At 40.2% G+C, this 22,425-nt stretch overlaps 1 protein-coding gene across 4 annotated transcripts in view; it reads left to right on the plus strand.

The window, feature by feature from the left end:
- The window catches only part of LOC124263799 (transient receptor potential cation channel subfamily M member 8-like), a 56,767-nt gene extending 34,546 nt beyond the window's left edge, over nucleotides 1–22,221 (plus strand). For 3 of the 4 annotated variants that reach the window (XM_046698516.1, XM_046698517.1, XM_046698514.1), the window contains 20 exons: nucleotides 3,269–3,363; nucleotides 3,920–4,119; nucleotides 5,134–5,265; nucleotides 5,640–5,782; nucleotides 6,349–6,408; nucleotides 6,813–6,897; nucleotides 7,670–7,782; nucleotides 9,079–9,179; nucleotides 10,036–10,264; nucleotides 10,962–11,162; nucleotides 11,793–11,806; nucleotides 12,018–12,090; nucleotides 12,902–13,030; nucleotides 13,513–13,785; nucleotides 14,516–14,690; nucleotides 15,433–15,589; nucleotides 16,874–17,103; nucleotides 17,752–18,133; nucleotides 18,423–18,455; nucleotides 19,354–22,221. In XM_046698516.1, the coding sequence (XP_046554472.1) occupies nucleotides 3,269–3,363; nucleotides 3,920–4,119; nucleotides 5,134–5,265; nucleotides 5,640–5,782; nucleotides 6,349–6,408; nucleotides 6,813–6,897; nucleotides 7,670–7,782; nucleotides 9,079–9,179; nucleotides 10,036–10,264; nucleotides 10,962–11,162; nucleotides 11,793–11,806; nucleotides 12,018–12,090; nucleotides 12,902–13,030; nucleotides 13,513–13,785; nucleotides 14,516–14,690; nucleotides 15,433–15,589; nucleotides 16,874–17,103; nucleotides 17,752–18,133; nucleotides 18,423–18,455; nucleotides 19,354–19,402 (2,874 nt within the window). In that variant the 3' untranslated portion in view covers nucleotides 19,403–22,221. The remainder of the gene's footprint in view (nucleotides 1–3,268; nucleotides 3,364–3,919; nucleotides 4,120–5,133; nucleotides 5,266–5,639; nucleotides 5,783–6,348; nucleotides 6,409–6,812; nucleotides 6,898–7,669; nucleotides 7,783–9,078; nucleotides 9,180–10,035; nucleotides 10,265–10,961; nucleotides 11,163–11,792; nucleotides 11,807–12,017; nucleotides 12,091–12,901; nucleotides 13,031–13,512; nucleotides 13,786–14,515; nucleotides 14,691–15,432; nucleotides 15,590–16,873; nucleotides 17,104–17,751; nucleotides 18,134–18,422; nucleotides 18,456–19,353) is intronic. The other variant, XM_046698515.1, reaches the window with a different exon arrangement.
- The last annotated feature ends 204 nt before the right edge of the window (nucleotides 22,222–22,425 follow it).

Consider the following 22,425-nt stretch of genomic DNA (forward strand, 5'->3'; position numbering starts at 1 on the left):
ATCGATCTACACAATTGGGATACAATGACATGTGTCAACCAAGTCAGCGAGCCTGACCACCCGATCCCGTTAGTTGCCTCTTACGACAAGCATAGTTACTGAAGATCGATTCTAACCCGGACCTTCACGGGGTGTCTTACCTAGTGTTTGTTTACTATTTAACACCTCACATTGGCACTCGCGTAGTGAATAAAATGTTCTATAAATTGTATTTATATATTTTATACACCAAACACAGACGTAAGACGTATATGCATAGTATAAATGAGATTTTCCATTAATGGTGCTGTGGAGTAGCACTGTGGTTAAATCGTTCGCTAGTCATGCCGAATACCGGGTTCGAATCCCATCATAGAATATTGCTGAAAACAGTGTCAACCCCTGTTACTCGTTTTCATATTGCATTTAACGGCATTGTATTTTGTTTGTATCCTTGGCAAATGTTGATCGGATGTGTATAGTTACGTTTAACAATTGGGATGTTTTGTAGTATTCACGGTGTACGATTTGGAGTGAGTGAGTTGCTTTTAGCAATATTCCAGCAATATCACTCAGGGGACACCAGAAAAGGGCTTCACACATTGTTCCCATGTGGGGAATCGAACCCGGGTCTTCGGCGTAACGAACGAACGCTTTAACCACTAGGCTACCCCAACGCCCCTTACGTACGTTTTGGAAGAAAATTATCTTGCCAATGTCAGGACATCCGGCCCAGTTTAGCCTGCACGGAAATGTTTCCCCTTGAACGAGGCCGGATTCTTGCTCTTCAGTTATATACCAACTGAGATAATTGAGATAATTGACGTATCACACATGTGAACCCGGATCTAAGAATACTGGCCCCTGATTGGTAGAATAGTATTTAACTTGTGTACTGACCGCAAATGCATTGAACCGCGATTCAGATTAGATCAGACAGCACATATTCCCCACCCAATCCTGCAGAAACTTTGATTTTTACGACATTACCTGATTTACTATAAAATAGCGCCACGGTTTGCCGGTTGTTATACAACCTAAAAATTTATTTGTATACCGGTGTTTGATCTCTGATCTTTATCATTAACATCAAAGGTTGATGAATGTTGGGACCTTTGTTGTTTCGTATTGTGACGTCATGCCAGGTGTGAAGGTCTATCTGTCGTAAAATATACATTTTTATCCAAAGTCAAACGTTTTTCTCTTGTTTATTGCGAACCTATTTCAGGTTGGGTTATGTGAAATTTGATCACTTACAATGATAAAATTACCTCTCTCTTAACTTTAGATAGCAGTTATTCAGTCATATTTTACTTCATACCTCTACTGCAATGTACCAATGAATGAGACCGCCTCCGTGGTGTAGTGGTTAGAGCGTCCGCCCGGAGAGCGGAAGGTCGCGGGTTCGATCCCCGACCGCTTCATACCAAAAGACGTTAAAATATGGTACTTATTGGTCCCTGCCTGGCGCTCGGCATTAATGGGTACAACAAGGACTGGTCGGCTCGGAGTCAGTATAATGTGTCTGAGTGGGGTATTCATGCTTCACTGCGGCATGGTATCTCAGTGGGCTAGCACTATAAAACCAGCTTAAGTCTGGGCTAGTACAAGCAGCCGCACATACACATACACACGCATGCACGTCGTCTTATGAGCGAAATATTCTCAAGCACGACGTTAAACCCAATTTCACCTCACCTCACCTCACCAATGAATGAGTGAAAGTGCATTGTCATCGACTCTTGGCAAGTATCCAATCTGCCGGGGTGTTGTTGACTTTCACATTTTACAGTGTGTTAACCCTCTCAGCGGCAACGCCTCCTGCTTTTCTCGTGTAATGATATAACATCTTGGGTAGCATTTAGAAGTTGGCATAATGACCAAGGACGAGCTGTAGATAAACACTTTCTTAATAACATTTAGGCAACGTATCAGTCTAGCATTTGTATCACTTGTTTGAGAAAGGTGATTAAACTTAAGCCAAAACCTCGCCTCAGTTTTAATAAAAAAATATAATTTATCGATAAAACGACTTCATCTTCAATTAAACACTGATATATTTACCGTAAAGTAACTTTATTCCTATCAACATAGTTCGCCCCACCTGAGGTAGAACTTGAGAAGGCGTCCGCCAAGGAGTAAGAGTGAATGAAGCTGTCGTAAAATATAGAACTTTCCTGTTGAGCATGTTGGCGGATTGTGTCACGGGTTGACTGGTTGGTTTGTTGATTAACTCAGCAATATTCCAGCTATATGGCGGCGGTCTGTAAATAATCGAGTCTGGACCAGACAATCCAGATTTTAACAACAGCATGAGCATCTATCTACGCAACTGGGATACGATGACATGCGTCAACCAAGTCAGCAAGTCTGACCACCCGATCCCGTTTGTCGCCACGACAAGCATGGGTTACTGAAGATCAATTGTAACCCGGATCTTCACGGGTCTTGTGTCATGGGAATCGTATTGAATGTTCCATATTTATGACACCGACCGTCGATAACAACTGATTAAATAGTATTGTTCTGAATCATGAAACAATGTTACGTCTTATTGCTCTGAATGATCGACCAGTTGTGAAAATCGCTCGATGTCCAAATGCATCTATCTGCAGGTATTGCCCTCGATTCCTCTACCTTTAGGGCAAAAACCATGATTTACCGTTGTATTTCGATGACCATGCGTCACTGATACAGATCGAGATTCACGTTGTAACTACAGCTACAGCCAGGCTACCATTACACGCTTTCAGTCACATCCGATAATCTCTGATCAAATTGGTTAACACGGCCTTCGTTCTTATGGCATATACAATTTGAGTAGCAAATGTAGTATCCATGGAAATGGCATTGTGACGTATGTCGTAATCAGTCAGTGAATGAGTATGGTTTTAGGCCGCTTTTAGCAATGTTCCAGCAATATCACGACGGGGGTACCAGAAATGGGCTTCACACATTGTACCTATGTGGCTAGTAAAACCCGGGCCTTCGTCGTGACGAGCGGACGCTTTAAACGATTAGGCTACCTCACCGCCTCTGTCGTAATCAGTTAACCATGACTGCTACTAAGATTATTTGATCAATGAATCATAATTTTTGCGTAAATGTAAATTTTAACTAAGTTACATTTATTGACATGTTTCACGTTTTTCGGCACTGGTAAGTGAACATACGACCCGCTGTAATTGGATTTCGGATTGACGACTGAGGTCTAGCGTGGCTCCGCAATGTCGCTGAATGAAGCCAACACGTCATCAATTAATTCCCAGTATTGCTATGTGTTTGTCAGGGGTCAGGTGGGATCGCAGACATCCTGGCGACTGGCTACAAGGAGTCCCATGCTATAGTCACAGGACAGGGCAAGGACCAAGACGAGAGATGGAGGTGAGACATACAAGCACTAAGACATTACGTAATTTTGTATCTTGAATTATTTATGCCGAATTTCCATGTATCGTTTTTGTCAACTGTTGAAACATCAGGAAGAGTTTGACAAGTGATGTCTAATATATTCCAATTTTTTATCATATGCTGGGTTTAGAGAATTCAGATTATGTACTTTAAAAAGAGAGTTTGAAAAAGTGATGATGACTATATTCCAAATTTTTATTATATGTTAGGTTTAGAGAATTCAGATTGAAAGAACTTATATAAATAAAAGTGAAAAAAAAAAACCCAGCCCCTAACATTTTTATAATCTAAGAATTCCATAAAGAAATGAATTACTTTGGTGTCAACACATTTTCACAATAAGAATGGGGAATAAATATCTTCTCCAGGATATACCATTCGTGTACCTCCATATTATAGATACCTAAACTTCGATCTCAGGTATTCTATTGCAGTTTATCGAATGGGAGTCAAACATCTGATTTGAATGATATTGTCTAATGATTCGGATAACTAACTGCATTCGATACATGTGTCGGCGATGTTGCAGGACGGGTACGGTGATGGACAGCACATTGCGACAGAAGCTGCGGAGACGGATCGAACGGTTCCAGAGACAAAAGAAGGGCGTAGAGGAGGTACTGCACGCCATCCTGCAGTGTCTTCAGAAGAGATACCTCCTCACCGTGTACGACATGGACAACCCCGGCGACAATCTGCTCAGGGCAGTCTTGCAGGCGCTTCTCAAAAGTCAGTTTATTAATGTCACAATAGAGAAAGAATTACATCATCATGAACGTGTTTTTTTACACGAAAGCGACACATTCCTTTGCACAATCAAATGAAATCTATGTTGAAAGCAGGGTACACGATGCTGTCCTATTATGTCACAATTACGTCTTTATGGCTCACGATGAAATTGTTATGATAAAAGGTGTTCGCGAAAGGACGGGTTCGAGATGTTGATAATCGTATCTTGATATTTGCTTGTCATAGCATGACAAGTCTACGTGTACATTTATTAAGTACTCGTGGTCATGGAAACACCGCTGAATTTTTATCCTGTTTATGAGTGAGTAAGTTAAACTTTTACGTCACATCGGCAATATTGCAGCCATGTCGTGACGAGGATTTGAATAATAAATAAAGCCGTACAATAAAAGTAAAATTATAAAATCCTGTCAACGAAGGACAGTAAAATAACTAGAGGATCAATATCACACACACACACACACACACACACACACACACACACACACACACACACACACACACACACACACACACACACACACACACACACACACACACACACACACACACATATAAAACTAGTATGAAAAACTAAAAAACTTGTAGCTATAGAAGACAATACAATATAATAAAAGACAATACAATATAAAAACAGGCTATCCTGTTTATGAATGTAAAGAGGGAATTCATGTGAGATTCATATGAGAATGATTAGATATTTAATATCACACCTATGTTTCCGTACCAAATTGGGAATCTAGAACATGCAGAAGTGCGGACCCCTATGTGTTTCACATTAACAATGCACATCAAATCTAACAGACAATACTTTGCCCCACGCTTGAATATCCAGTGTAACTTTTTGATCGGATCATGGCCAAGTATCAAAAAGCCAAAACAGTCAAACAGAGGATCGAGTTGATCCTTCACAGTAGATGCCCGTATGTTTATTTCTTCTACAAATAACACATCACAAACTGTTGCATTGCATACATGTTTGTCCCACTGCAGCAAAGAAGACTCACGAGCTGTTACGACTGATGGATCAGTTTTTCTCAACGCCCGTGTACGACCAGAAAAGCTTCGCCAAATTCGGCAACCTCGTCCTGGATGACATGTTTCAGTCAGAAAGAGGCTTGACAGGTAAGGATAATCTCCCATATAAGTGGCAATAGCAATACTGTTCCTCTTTTTATTTAGAACAATTGTAAAACTGGGTTGTAGAGGTTCGGAAATCGAAATAAAATATTGTTGCATGTTGTTAACGCCACCCAGCAATATTCCAGCTATATGGCGTCGGTCTGTAAATAATCGAGTCTGGACCAGACAATCCAGTGAACAACAGCATGAGCATTGATCTACTCAATTGGGATTGACTTGTGTCAACCAAGTCAGCGAGCCTGACCACCCGATCCCGTAAGTCGCCTCTTACGATAAGCATGGGTTCCTGAAGATCAATATTCTAACCCGGATCTTCATGGGTCCATCACGTATTAATTTACCTGCATCTTATCCAGATGGCAAGAAGACGATGGAGCTGATACTGTTTGAGGCCATCCTAATGGAGAGAGTGGAGATTGTAGAGTTCATCATAGACTTTGAAGGTGTTGACTTCAAAGGGTTCTTCACCAACAAGCGCCTTGGGGAACTGTACGACAGGGTAAGGTTTCAAGTACAGACAGTAGAGTGAGCAGTACCCGTAGCATAACCGCGAGTCATATGCCTCTGTATGACGGTAGTCGTGTCATTTTACTTGCCAGGTCGTAGGTCGATACACATTGTGAAGGAAATGGTGATATTGCTGATATTGTAACAAGGCCATTAGATTAAATAATTATATGGTTTGGAAAAACGCTTTGTGAGCAATTTACAAAACACTTATTTTGCGATGGTTAAAAACCACAATGAATGTTCTTATAACAAATGCTGAGAATAAGCCTATTACAACCACAGATGAATAAGTGAGTGATTTGCAATATTTTATCCATGTCACGGTGTGAGACACAAGGACTCGTCTTCACACTGGGGACACATTCAGGATACATATCATTACAGATGCTTTCAGTGCTTGTCTACTCCCTCGCCTCTGTGACATCCATGGTGTTACGTGTGATTAAATATCTTTGCCCACTAGCGTACTCACTCATTATACATTGAGGTCTGTATGCTGTCTTTCGTAGAGTCATTCGCATTCATAGTATTGAATTCCCTCTATGTCTTCTCCAGGCACGAACTCTCCTACCGAAAGCATTGATTGATGATCTGGACCGTCATCAGAAACACGAGGTAAGTTTGGCTGATTATATTATATTGTGTTATACCTGTCTAAATTGGACCCATTGGAAAATTGAAATGGGATAAATTAAATTGGAATCTGCAATACAGAAATCCTGGACGTCTGTGGATATAAACTGAACTGACGGGCCGGTGGGTAGCCTAGTCGTTAAAGCGTTCGCTCGTCACGCCAAAGGCCCTGGTTCGATTCCCACGTGGGTACAATGTGTGAAGCTCATTTCTGGTGTTCCCTGCCGTGATATTGCGGGAATATTGCTCAAAGCGGCATAAAACTAAACTCACTCACTCACTCATTGAAATGGACACAGGTCGTGGAGAATAGGTTCTTGTCTTTAATATCACTGCTTGTAGATGTCTGTGTGAGAAGTGTCTTACTGTGTGTACTGATGTTGCAGACCCCCTGGCGAGTACAGCACTACGTGGACAGCCGTATCCCCAGCTTCTGTAAGATCAGGGAGGAGAAGACAGGACTGCTACTAGGTATATACATACACCAGTAAAACCCATGGTGACCCACACACAGGTTTTGAGTTATCGGTTATTTAGAACGGTACCCGTGAAGATCCGAGTTAGAATTGGTCTTCAGCAATGTAATAGGCGACTAACGGGATCGGTAGGTCATTCTCGTTCACTTGGCTGACTGACACATGTCATCGTATCCAAGTTGATGATGCTCATGCTGCTGATCACTGGATTGTCTGGTCAAGACTCGATTATTTACAGATCGCCGTCATATAGCTGGAGTATTGCTGAGCGCGGCGTTAAACAACAAACAACATGTTTAGCATGGATGCAAAATCTGCTTGACAAATGAGATCGCGGGTTTGGTTAACCAGGTGTCATGGCAGTAATACTATTTTTATTTAATCGATATGTTTGAAAATTGTCCATTTGACAAAATAACAACAACATGAATTCATTGATATGATTATGCATGAAGCATCAATTGTGTTTCATATACAAACTATGTCTGTGAAGATAATACCAATGATGGTAAATTATGCGGTTTAGGCTGCTAATTGTCTGGAATGGATTGCTCGAAGCGCATGCAATCACTGAAACCACAAGGATTCGTTCACCTTGTCTGCAGATTTAAATATGAACAGCCACTAAACTAAGTTGATAATTCGACCCCGACACTATAAAGGAGGTCATGTAAAAATCTGATTTGAATTTGATTTTGTCATGAAATGTCAATCGCAGCATAACAATCAAAGTCTTTGTAGTATTTTTTTAAAATTATCATTTTCAGACAGTAAATCAATCATTGAAAAATTAAAACTTGGACCTTTCCACGAGTTGTTCCTGTGGGCGGTTCTCTCCAACAAGTCCACCATGGCCCAGTTTTTCTGGAAGAGGGGAAAGGTACTGCCATGTCATGTTTATATAGCAGTTAGTTAGTCGCAATGAGGGTATATTAGGATTAACTGTCCACTGTAGCCATCTGGCTGATATTATGTCTTCTAAACCTGACAACGTTGATCACTGGTTTGGCCGGTGCATCTTTAAGCTGTACTTTCTCTGATTATGCTTAAAACAACATTCACCCTCTCAACATTCATACTCACATACGCTATATGCTATGTCACTTCAAACCATATCTTGGTATTCTTTTATTAAATCGTTCTGTTGTCACGCCGGCTTCGATTCTCCATATGGATAACTTCTAGTGTCCCCAGAAGCGATATCGCTGGAATGTTGCTGAACGCAACTACACCCTACCTCACTCGCACTTGTGGTTAAGTCACATCAAATGTTGCTGTAAATACCGTTTCTGTAATGGCACCGGTAGAGCAGAGCATGTGCAAAATGTTCGCCGCTGGTTTTCCTGTCACATCCAATGTGATCTGAATCGACTAATAATGGAGACTGGTCATTCTCGGCTTTAACGTAATGTTTTCTCACGATTCCACAAACGCGTGTGTTATATACTGATGTAATCCAACATCGAAAGCTCACAAGTCTGCTCTTCATTGTTTGGAACCAAGAAGTTCTATTGATCTGCATATACGCTTCTATTCCCGTTTGACCGTCTCGTTTCATGGCGGGTTAAAATACTTCTTTAATACATCTTACATATGTAGTACACCAGAGTTTGCAGAAAGACAGGACGAACAGCGTTACATTGCTTTGATACCGTATTAATGTCCGTATTAAGTTTAACATTCAATAACTTGGTTGACACATGTCATCGTATCCCAATTGTATAGGTCGATGTTCATGCTGTTGGTTACTGGATTGTCTGGTTCCGACTCGATTATTTACAGACCGACGCCGAGTGTGACGTTAAACACCAACCATACATATAAAGTAACAACACATATTCGTGAAGTTCAGATGTGCTCAAAGAACAATTAGAGAAAATGATGCTTATTGAAGTGAAGGCATATTCAAATAACTTCTATTCATATACCATATTATATGGTTAAAGGTACCACATATAGTTCCAATTCAAATTGTCTCGCTTATGATGATAATGGTTATAGTTGTATATCAAAGCTAATTGTGCATATTTTTTTTCGGTGATTAATTTTTCCCAAAAATTGAGATTCAATTTGTCTTGCCTAATTAGACTTCAATTTGTCTCATGCTGATCATTGGGTCATTTCGATATACATGGACCCATGGTGTCCCCTGCTGTATGTACTTTCCTGTTGCCAGGATCTGATCGTCTCAGCCCTAGTGGCCAGCACAATACTCCGATCTATAGCCACGTCAAACGAGAGCATCAACGAGAAGAACAAACTCAAGGAACACGCAGAGTGAGTATTTGTCAGTATGTCTCGGTGCATCTGTCTACTTTGAGAGAAAAACCAGACCCATTATGAGAAGTTTACTGCTTTATGAAACCCACACACTGTCAAGGTACTGACAGGAAACTGATCAACCGACTCTATGTCGGCTACAGAAACTCGTGATATAGGCTGTTCTAATTGAAATGATAACTGGAAACGTCTTTGATGGGGAGTTTGGATGTTGAGGTGATGAAGAATGATGATAATTTTATAGATATACAATTTCTTTATTCTGTGAAGACGACGTTTCGACATAGCTTCACTTGCTTGACAACGACATTTGAATCTATGTCGAAATGTCGCCTTTTACAGAATAAAGAAGTTATATATTTATAAAATTATTATCATTCTTGATAAATGGAAAGCTTAAAACTCTGGAATCCATAGCTGTTAGTTCTTTGTATATCTAAGCCGTTGTCCATCTATAGAATGTATTAACTTTCGTTTTAGCTATTACTGTAGTCACAGATTCTTTATCTGTAATGCTGATACATGGTATTTCAGACTTATCGTTAAACTGTATGCAACTACCGACGCATGTTTGTATATATACTCATCAAGAGAAGTTACAGAACACCCTGTTTATTCTAATTTTATTTACTTTGGTGTTGACTTTTACCTCTTTTTGCTTTGTATAACATAGTTGTACATGTATAATCCCCAATGTTGCATTGCAGCTGAGGTACATACATTTCATGATGTAGGGCAATGAATGTGTATAATTATGTGGATATCGGTATGTGTTGTAACGTTAAGTTTACGTTTTGTATAATTATACATGAAGTATTATGATTGTCTACAAGCTGTATTTCCACGTGTCCAGTCAGTTCCTAAGCCTGGCTATCGGCACAATCGACGGGTGTTATAACGAGGACAAGGAGAGGACTTTAACCTTGCTGTCGGACATGCAGAGGAAGAACCACTGGCGAGTCAACCTCCTCAAAATAGCTCTGACGAAGGTCAACAGAAGAGTGTTTTCCACGCTGGCGTACAGGAACTATATCAAGTACATCTGGATGGGCAGCATATCACAGGACACAGGTCTTGTCAGGGTATGCGCCACACTAAACACGCCAATGAATCATTCGTACTGTATCCTAAAACTTCAAGTACCTGTAATCAGTAGTCAACTGACACCAAGCTATACAATGTTACAAACCAGGACGTGTTCGCGGTCTCCTGGTATCATCAATCTGATGGTGATTCATAAATTAAATCATACAGCAAGTATCATCACTATTTGATAGTGATTCATAAACACACCAGGAGGTGTTCGCGGGCACATACAGAATCGTCACTATTTGATAGTGATTCATAAACACACCAGGAGGTGTTCGCGGGCACATACAGAATCGTCACTATTTGATAGTGATTCATAAACACACCAGGAGGTGTTCGCGGGCACATACAGAATCGTCACTATTTGATAGTGATTCATAAACACACCAGGAGGTGTTCGCGGACTCCTAGTATCATCACTATTTGACAGTGATTCATAACATACTCATGATATAATCATCTTTAAGTAGAATTTTTCTATGATTATAGAATGTCTTTTCTTTGATTTATATTATTATCACCATGAGCAACAGCAGCATTGTCACCATCTGACAACCTAATCAGTTCTAATCATATAGTCTTAGTCATGATTCTTACCATGGCCACAATGTGTAAAAGTCTTTTTGTTGCTTCTCTGCATATGCTGTTGTAATGCTGCTCCAGCTACTCCCTCACTCCTCTCTGATTCAGATCGCCATAGGCACCCTGTGTATGCCGCTCATTCCTTGCCTCATCACGTTCAAGACATCCTGCAGTGTGTTTGAAGAAGCGAAGCCTCAGACCGACATGTCGGGCTTGGAGACGATGAAAGGGCGTGGCCTTAGACAATCCCAGGAAATCTCGTCCAGCACTACCCGTCGAGATATCGCGAGACTACAGCACCAACCCGAGGTAGGTAGCCCTTGCCTCGTTGTAAGGTCCCGTTACAGTGAGTCTCGTTGTAAATATGGAACGTCAGTACAAAAGACTGACTGACTGACTGAGTTTGGTTTTACGCCGCTTTTAGCAATATTCCAGCAACATCACGGCGGGGGACACCAGAAATGAGCTTCACACATTGTACCCATGTGGGGATTCGAACTATCCTGACTGTGCTGCTGCCATGCCTGTAAACAAACCAGACATCAGTGTAGTTTGATTCAGTTACATATTATTAATAAATGTCTTGTTGCAGCTTGTTGTGGTTATTAAGCTGAACGACATGTCATTTTCACTGATAAACGCACGTGCACCAGATATGCCTCATGGTGCAGGGTGGTTCCCCACTCTTCCAATCTCCCCATCCCCTTACTAAATTAAATCATGTATCGTATTAAATTGTATAGCTAAATATTGGACTGATAATAACAATTCTTTATTAAGTTTGCATTACAAACACTATAAGTAAACTGTATTTGACAAAACTATACTGATACAAGGCAATTTTATGAATCAATCTCTGGATGTGTCGATAATGACTTCCATTAACTTTGTTTTTTTAACTTATGCACACATTAATTCGGTTATTTTCTTCTTTTATAACAGCCCTTGCAGCAGTAAGTATTTCTTAAAATTCGAATCCTTTGAAAAATAGAGTATGCCTGTGATGAATATTGCGTTTAGTTTTCAAAATACATTTTCTGAGCTTTAAAGCATTCCCTTTCCAACTTAAGACCATGAATGGATTAAATATTAGTTGGCTTATGGGTTTGTTATGGATTTACACTGTAAACATTGGCATTTTGTAGTATGGTTATTTGCTTCCAGGAGAATGTTATCACCCTGTCAGAAAATCGGAGTTTTCTACAGCAGTCCCATCGTGAAATATTATCTCAACTTCGTAAGTATCATTCATTACGTTAGGAGAAATAATTAGGCGTTTCATACACACGTCGTTTTACCGTTGACGATCCGGGCTAGAATTGACCTTCAGCATCCCATACTTGTCGTAAGATCCGACTGACTTGGATGACACATGTCATCGTATCCCAATTGCTTAGATCGATGCTCTTGATGTTGATCACTGGATTGTCTGGTCCACACTTGATTATTTACAGACCGCTGCCATACAGCTGGAATATTGCTGAGTGTGGCGTAGAACTAAACTCACGCACTCACTATAACAGCTTTCGCTTGATGTCGTTGATGATGTTAATGACATGTTTGGGTCATACCATGCCTCCATACTATGTATGCCCTATATGATGTAAGATGTTTCTGTCATGTCATTCCATTTAGTAAGACCTTTATGACGTTAGATGTTTAAGTCATGTCATTCCATTAAGTAAGACCTTTATGACGTTAGATGTTTTAGGCCTGTCATTCCGTTAAGTAAGTCCTTTAGATGTTTTGTCATTCCGTTTTGTCATTCTTGATGTGGATCACTGGATCGTCTGGACCAGACTTAGTTACTTACAGACAGTCGCCATATAGCTGTGCGGCGTTAAACAACAAAACACACGGCGTTTAAATATATTTGAGATTATATGAATGGTTCAATAGAATATGGCTTCCCCATAAGGTCAACACATCGTGGATATTTTCACTCGTGTTCATTGCGTCAAGAAGTGAAAGAAGTTAACATGAAATAACAAGCAGGTATCTGTGACGTACCTTGTTTGATCAAATGACTTATTTCCTAATACTTTCAGGTATTCTATGCAGCGTTTCTCCTTCTGTTTGCTATCATCATTATGACGCATCTCGAGGAGCATGTCTCGGTCTTGGAGGGAGTGTTATTAGTCTGGATTTTCTCCTTCTTCGTAGAGAAAGGCTATCAGGTTGGTAATCTCAGATATTAATCAATTCTATGGTTTATCTGCTATGCAAAATCTAATTTTGCCAAGAGTGAAATCGGTTGTTTTGTTCTTTCATTTACGTCTTATAACACTGACATGAGACGAATGTAATACTTTTATCCTCATTAAAATAGAGGGAGACAAATTAGGATATATCAAAGAATTATATTTCACCGCTGGTCTAATAAAAATACGAAAGGTGAAACTCAGAACCAATCTATATTATCCACCTTAACAGATCCCCCTGGGTGTAAAAGGCAAAATGGTGGTGAGAATTATATGAATGGATCAGTGACAGATGGCGCCAGGTGTTCACCAACTCTTTCTTTTACAACTGAACCGAACATACCAGACAGTTGGTGATTGTGGTCAAACGGCATATTAGATTAAGGAAATGTAACCAGATTCGTCAAATATATTGATAAAGCATGTTGAGTTTAATAATGTATAATATACCTTTCCAGTTCGTTACCAGTATCGCCGCCATGAACATCGACAACCCACGATTCATTGACTACCTCAAGAACTTCTACTCAGACAAGTGGAACATCCTCGACACTGTCTCATTGTTCGGCTTTGTACTGGGGTTTTGCCTTCGCCTTATACCAATAGAAAAACCTTTTGAAGCTGGGCGTCTCATTCTGAGCATAGACTTTATATGTTACTTCTGGCGACTCCTGCATATATTCACCATCACCAAGAGGATAGGACCGATGCTGGTCATGATATGGAAAATGGTAAGAAAATGATGGAATGAAAATATTATCAACTGGCATCATCAAAACCAGTACCTACACCTTCACATTCACCGTCACCGTCACCGTCACCGCCACCACCACCAACAATAATAGCAAAAACAACAACAACAAACAAAACAAAAATAATCAGAGTCATTATTAATTACAGAAACCATGATGATTATTGTTACACGTCCTAGTCGGTACCCATTATGTACTGGGCTATCTTGAAATTGTCGAAAACCACCTACGCATAGTCATATTTATATTTTGTCTGTACAAATTACATAAAGATCAGATCAACTCAAAAAGCGTGCGCTAATCAAAATATTTACAAATCAAGTCTTGTTCAGAAACAGTTTCATTATAGATGTTAAGGCCTACCACGAGGGGAACGAGGTTTATCGTGTAGGCTACCACAGTTTGAAAACAGAGATTATGATGCGAACCCTTTGTCTATCGCCACACGTCCATGTGAGCTCCAGCCGACGCGACATCATCTAAAATGATAACACAACTGATTAAACATGTACGTCGTGATAAGGAAACTGACCGCACAGTTATTATAAATATGGTAAGGTGAGGTGAGGTGATATCACAATATCCATTGTGTCCACTAAACAAATCTGCGGAGAACATGAAGACATTGTTAAAGCACTCTGACGTAATGCTTATGACAACTACCCGTCCAGTTGATATGGTTTTAGCAGATACCTCTGACCTGTTTCAGATGATGGACCTCGTGCCCTTCCTGGTCATCCTCATGGTCTCCATCTTGTCCTATGCTGTGGCATCGGAGGCCATCATGTACCCAAACACACCCTGGTCTCTCAGATTTGTACTCTTCATACCCAGGAAGGCATTCTTTTCAATCTTTGGAGAGTTTTTCTTGGATGAAATTGAAGGTATGTAATTGTTGTCTGTAATACTGTGTGCGCCATTCCCTACGACCCTGTACATGTTCTTCTCTTGGACAACAACGAGTTAGAGTATACAGTATACTATCAGATATATATTATATCCAGAGTGAGGGGTGGTGGTGTATGGTGACATGCACAATTTCAGCAACAGTTAGAATTAGTGGACACATTTTGGCCAGCAAGCTCTACTTGTTTCCCTATTTCTGTGCTAGCAAATTTGAACACCCAATATCCCCCCATTAACTAAAACTTGTATCTGCTGAACCTAACCTTACGTTAACACCCCACTTGTCAGTTCCTGTTGAAACCAGTTAGAACCAGTATTCGTGCAAACCCTTTGAATCATGAAGTGTAACCACATCCATCCTATTGGGTATTGTTAGTTTTCTACTAGCTTAGGTACAGTCTAGTTCATATATTTTAACCCCCCGAGTTAACATCTGTAACACTTCTATTTCAAACATTGTTCGGTGACTTCTAATTTTTACCTATTTAGGCGCAGCGCGAAGGACGTCACATGTAGCATAAATCAAGAAATATGTTTTCCCAATGCGAACGAAGCAACCGAGTATATAACTAATACTAATTTAGTTTGCGTGTGTTACACAAATGTTTGGTTTATGTTGTTCTCTGAGCTATGCAATGGGGAATGTTTCATATTCTGCACTCTGTACACACTGATATCTCTTAAGACTAAACTATCTGACCTTAAATATTTGATTTTCAGCAACACCCCCAGACTGCGACATGGTCTGGCCCTATAGCAACAGCACCAACCCGCGGTGTCCCAAGCCCATCTCCAAATACGCCGTGCCCCTCCTTATGTCAATGTACATCCTCATCACCAACGTCCTCCTGCTCAACATCATCATCGCCAGATTCAAGTGAGTAATTATAGGTTGTTATTTCACACCACACACAAGGTGGCGTATACAAGGGGCCATGCGTGTGACTGATATATGTGCAACTGGGTATGTGATACATCAGAAGGTGTGCGATACACCTGAAGGTGTGTGATACAGCTGATGGAGAGTGATACATCAGAAGGTGTGTGATACAGCTGATGGAGTATAATACAGATGGTGGAGCGTGATACAGCTGATGGAGTGTGATACATCAGAAGGTGTGTGCATACAACTGAAGGTGTGTGATACAGCTGATGGAGTATAATACAGATGGTGGAGTGTTATACAGCTGATGGAGTGTGATACATCAGAAGGTGTGTGCATACAACTGAAGGTGTGTGATACAGCTGATGGAGTATAATACAGATGTTGGGGTGTGATACAGCTGATGGAGTGTGATACATTAGAAGGTGTGTGCATACAACTAAAGGTGTGTGATACAGCTGATGGAGTATAATACAGATGTTGGGGTGTAATACAGATGTTGGGGTGTGATACATCAGATGGTGTGTGCATACAACTGAAGGTGTGTGTAAAACAGTTGATAGAGTGTAAAACAGATGTTGGAGTGTCATACAGCTGATGGAGAGTGATACATCAGAAGGTGTGTGCATACAACTGAAGGTGTGTAATACAGCTGATGGAGTGCGATACATCAGAAGGTGTGTAATACAGTTGATAGAGTGTAATACAGCTGATGGAGCGTGATACATCAGAAGGTGTGTGTGATACAGTTGATGGAGTGTAATACAGATGGTGGAGTGTGATACGGCTGGTGGGCCACTTACACCATTAGTTTAACTTACTTATACGATCACTGAGTGATTTTGTCAGTTATGGGCTTTCAGCAATATGGCAGAAGGGTTTCATACGTAGTACCAATAGAACTAATTTTGGTCACGGGCGGAAGAACTAAGTATCATGCTTCCCAAGACATCTAGAGGTATTTTGAAACATAGCAGATAACAAATCTGTTCTTTTTTTGATGGACCAAGATTAGAATATTATTGTTGTCAATGTCCATTTAAACATGTTCAAATACTTGATATGAAGGAATTTGTTTGTTTCAAAGTCTTCACATCACAGTCGTTATCTATTGTATTGAGTAATTCTATATTTTTATGGAAAGACTCTGTTTTCGCCCAGGTGTATACCCTTAGCTGTGCCAGGATCCGATGGCTATGGCCTCTATTGTTAACATAACTTTAAAACGATTTCAAAATCTTCAAAGCGGCGTTAAATTTCTCACTCTTTTGTCGACAGTTACACTTTCCAGACCATCCATGAGTTAACTGACGAGATATGGGCGTGGCAGAGCGTGCGTCTAACCTTCGATTATCACAGAAAACCCCCCGTTCCTCCCCCCTTCACCCTCGTGTGGAGATTCTGTCAGCTGTGTCGTTACTGCTGCTGCTGCTGTAGGCGAAAAGCGACACCAGAGTCTCAGGATGCCAACGGGAAGTCACCCCGCGTGTTAGATAGTGGTGGATTTGGTAAGTCCTGAAGTGCCAGTCGCAATAATTGGTCCTCGTAGAAGAGTTCTTCTTAATCAAGACAATCCGTCATTTTCAGTCGGTCAGAAAACCGGTCGCTGTGTCAAAGTGAGAAATAATAAAAAAGACCCACTGTTACTGACAGAAGTAATCCTATAATTCACACGAGACGGATTGTAGTGCCATGCTTTCCTGTTCGGTGAATCCCACGAACGCGTATATAATGCTAACGAACTAAGAAATGTGGTGGGGCGACGATCATAGGTTTCAATCGTACCAAAGGGATGCCTTTGCCACCCGTACCCCCAGTGTTTGTTTGTTTGTTTAACGCTGCACTCTGCGATATTGCAGCTGTATGGCGCTGGTCTGTTAATATTCGCGGAATAGAAGTCCAGTGATCAACATCATGAGCATCGATCTACACGACTGGGATACGATGACGTATCAACCAAGTCAGCGAGCCTGACCACCCGACCCCGTTAGTCGCCTCTCACGACAATAATGGGTTGTTGAAGACCAATTCTAACCCGAATATTCATGGGTCTGTGCCCCTAGTAGTAGTAGTAGTAGTAGTAGTAGTAGTAGTAGTAGTAGTAGCAGGAGTAAAGTGAAAGTAAACTGTAGTTCATCATAAACTGTTGTTTTCAGATGGTGCGAAATCTCTAAGATCTACAAATAACCTTGCAATTAAACGGACTGCTTCTGACAACTCAATACGATCCCGCATGAGTGAAAAATACGGAGAAGGAGAAAATGGAGACCCTGGGATGCGAACCCTAAATAGGGGTGACCTTTTGGTCAAATCTCGAAGCCGAACAGACTTATTAAAGTCCATGAGCCGGTCTGATCTGATTCTCGCTTCAAAAGCAGAGGAAGAAGAATGTGCGTCTGTAGCTGACGACACTGATAATTACATAGACGTCGATTTTGAGACGGAGATTGAAACAATGGGCGACTTCGAGCGTTCTATGGGCGAGATCCATCTGGCAGTGAGACCAATGGATTTACCGACAAGAAGTAGAAAACATGAGTAAGTGACGTTAGAGAACTCCCGGGATTACTAACAGTGGGCATTTATGTACACATTCAGATTTCTTCCATTTTTGTCTTGGAGAGACAGGCGTATCCCTTAGAAATTGCCGTTTTTATTTCGTAATTAAAATAGTGTTTATAATTGTTAGTATGCTTCAGTGCATTGCTAATTGCTGGATGCAGGGGTTTTTTTATTCCTAAAATGCTTTGTTAAAATATTGCTCGAGGTAGGGTCAAATAAAATGTATAACAAATATATAGTGTTTTTTACCAATTTTCGTTTGCAGGCAACCAGAAAGACGACCTATCTCTGTCATCAGGTATGTTTTACAGGGCAAATGTATTCTTACAACTAACCTTTGTGGACCAAACATAAAATATCTTGCTGAAGGGGGAATCGTCTTTATCGATTTACAATTTCACATAGTGACATTTTGCGTTTTATTCATTTTGACTTTTCAACTGGGAATAGAAAGTTGGAGGAATATTTAAACTAATTATTGTAGCAAATGAAAGTCAGAAGGGGAAGCGTTATTATTTCGCTACCCTGTATTGAATTTTAAACCAGTACAGCAAATGTGGGGATGTTCTGTGTTGGAAGTAATTGTATTATTTACACTAGAAGCAGGAACGGTTCTCAGTAAAGTGGTGACAATTTTATTGTGCGTTTCCCATGTGTCTGATGGTGAGCGTTACTTCAACCTCTGTGTAATATCAGACTGGTGTCAAACTGGCATCAGCTGTAAGCAACGCAGTCCCCTCATGAAATACAAGAGACATCATGGAAACGTATTTCTCAGGGTGATAAGATCTGGTGATAAAATGGATGATAAAACCAGTTTCTTGAATTCTTTCCGAAATCGTCAATCATTACGTATAATTTCATTACTAAGAGTTTAATAGAGTGGTTTTATTTACATATAGATGTACATGGTTAAGGCTTCTATTCAGTGATTATTGATTTAAGCTATTGCCAGTAATGAATAGTAATGATTAAGTTAATGAACGTCGAAGTCCTCGATATTATAGTTAAGAACGCAGATAATGGTTGCCTGCATAGACGTCAACGTCAACGTGCCGAGTACGACGTCACATAATACGTCGAGCTACATATTGTGACTTTCCTTTTCATATTTTAGCCATCCTCTTACCAGGAAATTGCTTGTCGGAAAGTCATTTTGTTCAATTCAAGGATAATGTTCACTGTCAAATTTTCAGACCGACGATTCGGATGAAGAGAATGGCTTCAAGGGAAACGGAGGCTTAAATCCAGTGTGAGTGACGATGACCTCCAGACAAGTGCTCCATGTACTTAGTGCCTAATTCACACACAATAATGACCTGTTCCCCAGGATTATTGTGCTGTCTGATATTACTGTGATACACACCACCCGGTGGGACCGTTATGTGATAAGGATGCATGATTACGGCTGACAGTGCAGGTTCAGAGTTCAGCCTTACATCCTCTGGTGCTGCAACAGCATGAGTCCACCTGTGTAGAGGCCGTGACGGCCGTGACGAACAGCCGTTACATACAAACTGCATCAGTGTCAGAGAATGCATTTTGTCTATGCTAAAATGTCGTAAACTTGTGTATACTACTAAACTGTAGAATAATTTCAGACGCAGATGTGTGGAGATGTCCAGTGTCTGCAAATTGGAAAGTTGCTTGTACAGTGTTGAGATGAGGTTGACACGCCCTGAATTCACCCTCTTGCACTTGCACCTGAACCCTTCTCTGTTATGATCCACAGTCTCTCAAAAGGGGCATTCGCTGTAGTGTTTATTTAGACGTCAGTATATGCTTGGTTGTGTAGTGTCACTCAAATTCTCCATCACAGAAACTATTGGAAAGATTTAACCTCTTCTCTGTGGTAATTACTGCAGTTGGAACACATTTTTCTGGATTATCGATGTATGACAGTATGTTATCAATATGTTCTGTGGTGCTATGTTTTCTTCAAACATTCTACCAAGAATACTGTTCAGGGTGCTGTTGTACGAAACAACCTTAGCGCTAATACTACCTTAAGTCCATGTTAAGGTATTGAGTAGACTTGCACAAGTCTATTAGGTAATAATGAGTAGTTTAAATGATAATTTCTAAAGAAATAACAGACTGGCGTCCTTAGAACTACCCGCTTATCTAGACTTGCCTTTTTAAAGGATAGAATTACTATACATACATGGTCTTAGCATTCCGTACAGCAATGGAGCAAGGCTTGCCAGTATGGGAGTTACGGTCACCTTAGCGCTAAGATAGCTTTGTACAACGGCACTGGGGAATGTATGCAGTTCTTCCTCTCTCTTCAGATATGTACAAAGGTTACCACGTTTCATATGTCATGACCAGTAGTTTTGATAATATCACTGACCCGATATTCCACTTTGAAATCATACAACGAAGATACTAATGTGTGTAAACTTTATCCCGACAATTTGTCAAATCAAGGTTACATTTGCCCCACATCAACTGACAACTGAGTATAGCGTGCATGCGTTATTGTACGCATACTGGATACTCAATCCGCTAATGCCTAATAGTAAATGCCACTACTGTATTTCTGTTGTCTCCATTGATGTATTATGTGATACCTACTTCTCAGGTCCACCCTGCATGTGCCTTACAAACCTCAACATTAGCCTGATGACAAATCACGTTCAACTGTAACACGACCAAATGTACCGTGCCTTATGTATGTTATTCAAACACCCCCTGATGGATACTCTTAATCAACCCCAACTCTTGAAAATGGAGTCCACAAAGGTATTTTTATCTGACAATTTCAATAGCTACCTCCTTATCCCGACCCCCACCCCATTTATTTTGGGTTAATATTACAACAGGTTGATATGATCTGGAACTAATTCTTATAACATCACGAGATTTATCTCTTTAAAGCGACTGATGTAGTCTTTTGAAACTTGGAATTGTGCCAATAATATCATAATATTGATTCTGGATACATATACATACGTGCCTTTCTTTCATCATCACAACCTAGTAAACTGTGCAACCGACTCCTTAAGACAGGTCCTTGAAGAAACCAAGGACACCTTAACCTAGACGGATGGACTATGATGGAACACTGATAAGTTATGTTCGCTTCGCAGATGGAACATAGAATTCATTTGGTGTTCACTTTATTTGTTTCCATAGCGACATATCCACTAATCGTGAGTCTGTTGAGGTTGTTTTTTGCTCTGATAGCTCAGTGACAGTACAGGAGTCTGTGACCTTTGGAAAACAGACAAGATTCAACGAAGTATTTCATTAACCTTCTGGTTGAAGCTTGAACTTACCAATCAGCCTTTGTTCAAAACAAACCTGAACGTAATAATTATGATTATGTTAACTTAAGTCAGATCGCTGCTTGAAAGGCCTTCATCTGGATTTCACGAAGACATCACAATGTAGGTAAACGAAGAATAGCCAGGGTGTTATGAAAGGGAAGTGAAAACTATTTCCTATGCTCAAGGACACATACATGTGCATTCAGTTTAACAGTGCTACCAGATATCGTAAGGTAACATTTTGGTGCAGGAAGCAGCTAAACCTTGACACACTCAAGGTTATTACACAACTTAGCAGCTAAACCTTGAAACACTCAAGGTTATTACACGACGTAATACAGATCAAGACGTGCATGTATTCTCTGGTTATACCGTTGGTCTTTTGTGTATCTTTTCCCATTCGAAACGGCTATTGATATTTCAGCTTAAATATTTGGACATATTATTTAACTGTTCATTTGATAACGCAATATATATCGATATAAAAAAATCAGAAAAAAATTCTTTTAACAATTGTAAATCATAGTAAAACATTTCTATCAATTTATTTTGATCGACATGAACTGATTTTATGAGGCCAGTCATTCAGTGCCCTTTCAGAACACTTTTCAGGCTTTGTCTTCAAATGGCAGGATACTGTTAACACTAGTATTTCGGACTTTTATATTTCCCTGTACTGTTATCAACTTGATGATAATGCAATGCTACATTGTGTATGTAATGTTTTGTACATTTGTTATATATTGTATATTTTAATACGATACCCCATGGTATAAAGTTTTTGATTTGAAAGATGGTTTTACACATTCCTTGTGTGTCCTCGTGCAGTCTTATTTATGTTTTGTCTAAAACATACGAATAAGTTATTAAAGATTTCTTATATGGATGAGAGAACTGATGTCAAAAGCGTCCATGGCACCGCACACCTCTCTGCAGACATCTATTGCTCGGACGTGAATCCGATGATCGAACCCTAGATTACTGAATCATGGTTTA

Source organism: Haliotis rubra, unplaced genomic scaffold (genome assembly GCF_003918875.1).
Source record: "Haliotis rubra isolate DU_JTF1 unplaced genomic scaffold, ASM391887v1 Scf9, whole genome shotgun sequence".
NCBI lineage: Eukaryota > Metazoa > Mollusca > Gastropoda > Lepetellida > Haliotidae > Haliotis > Haliotis rubra.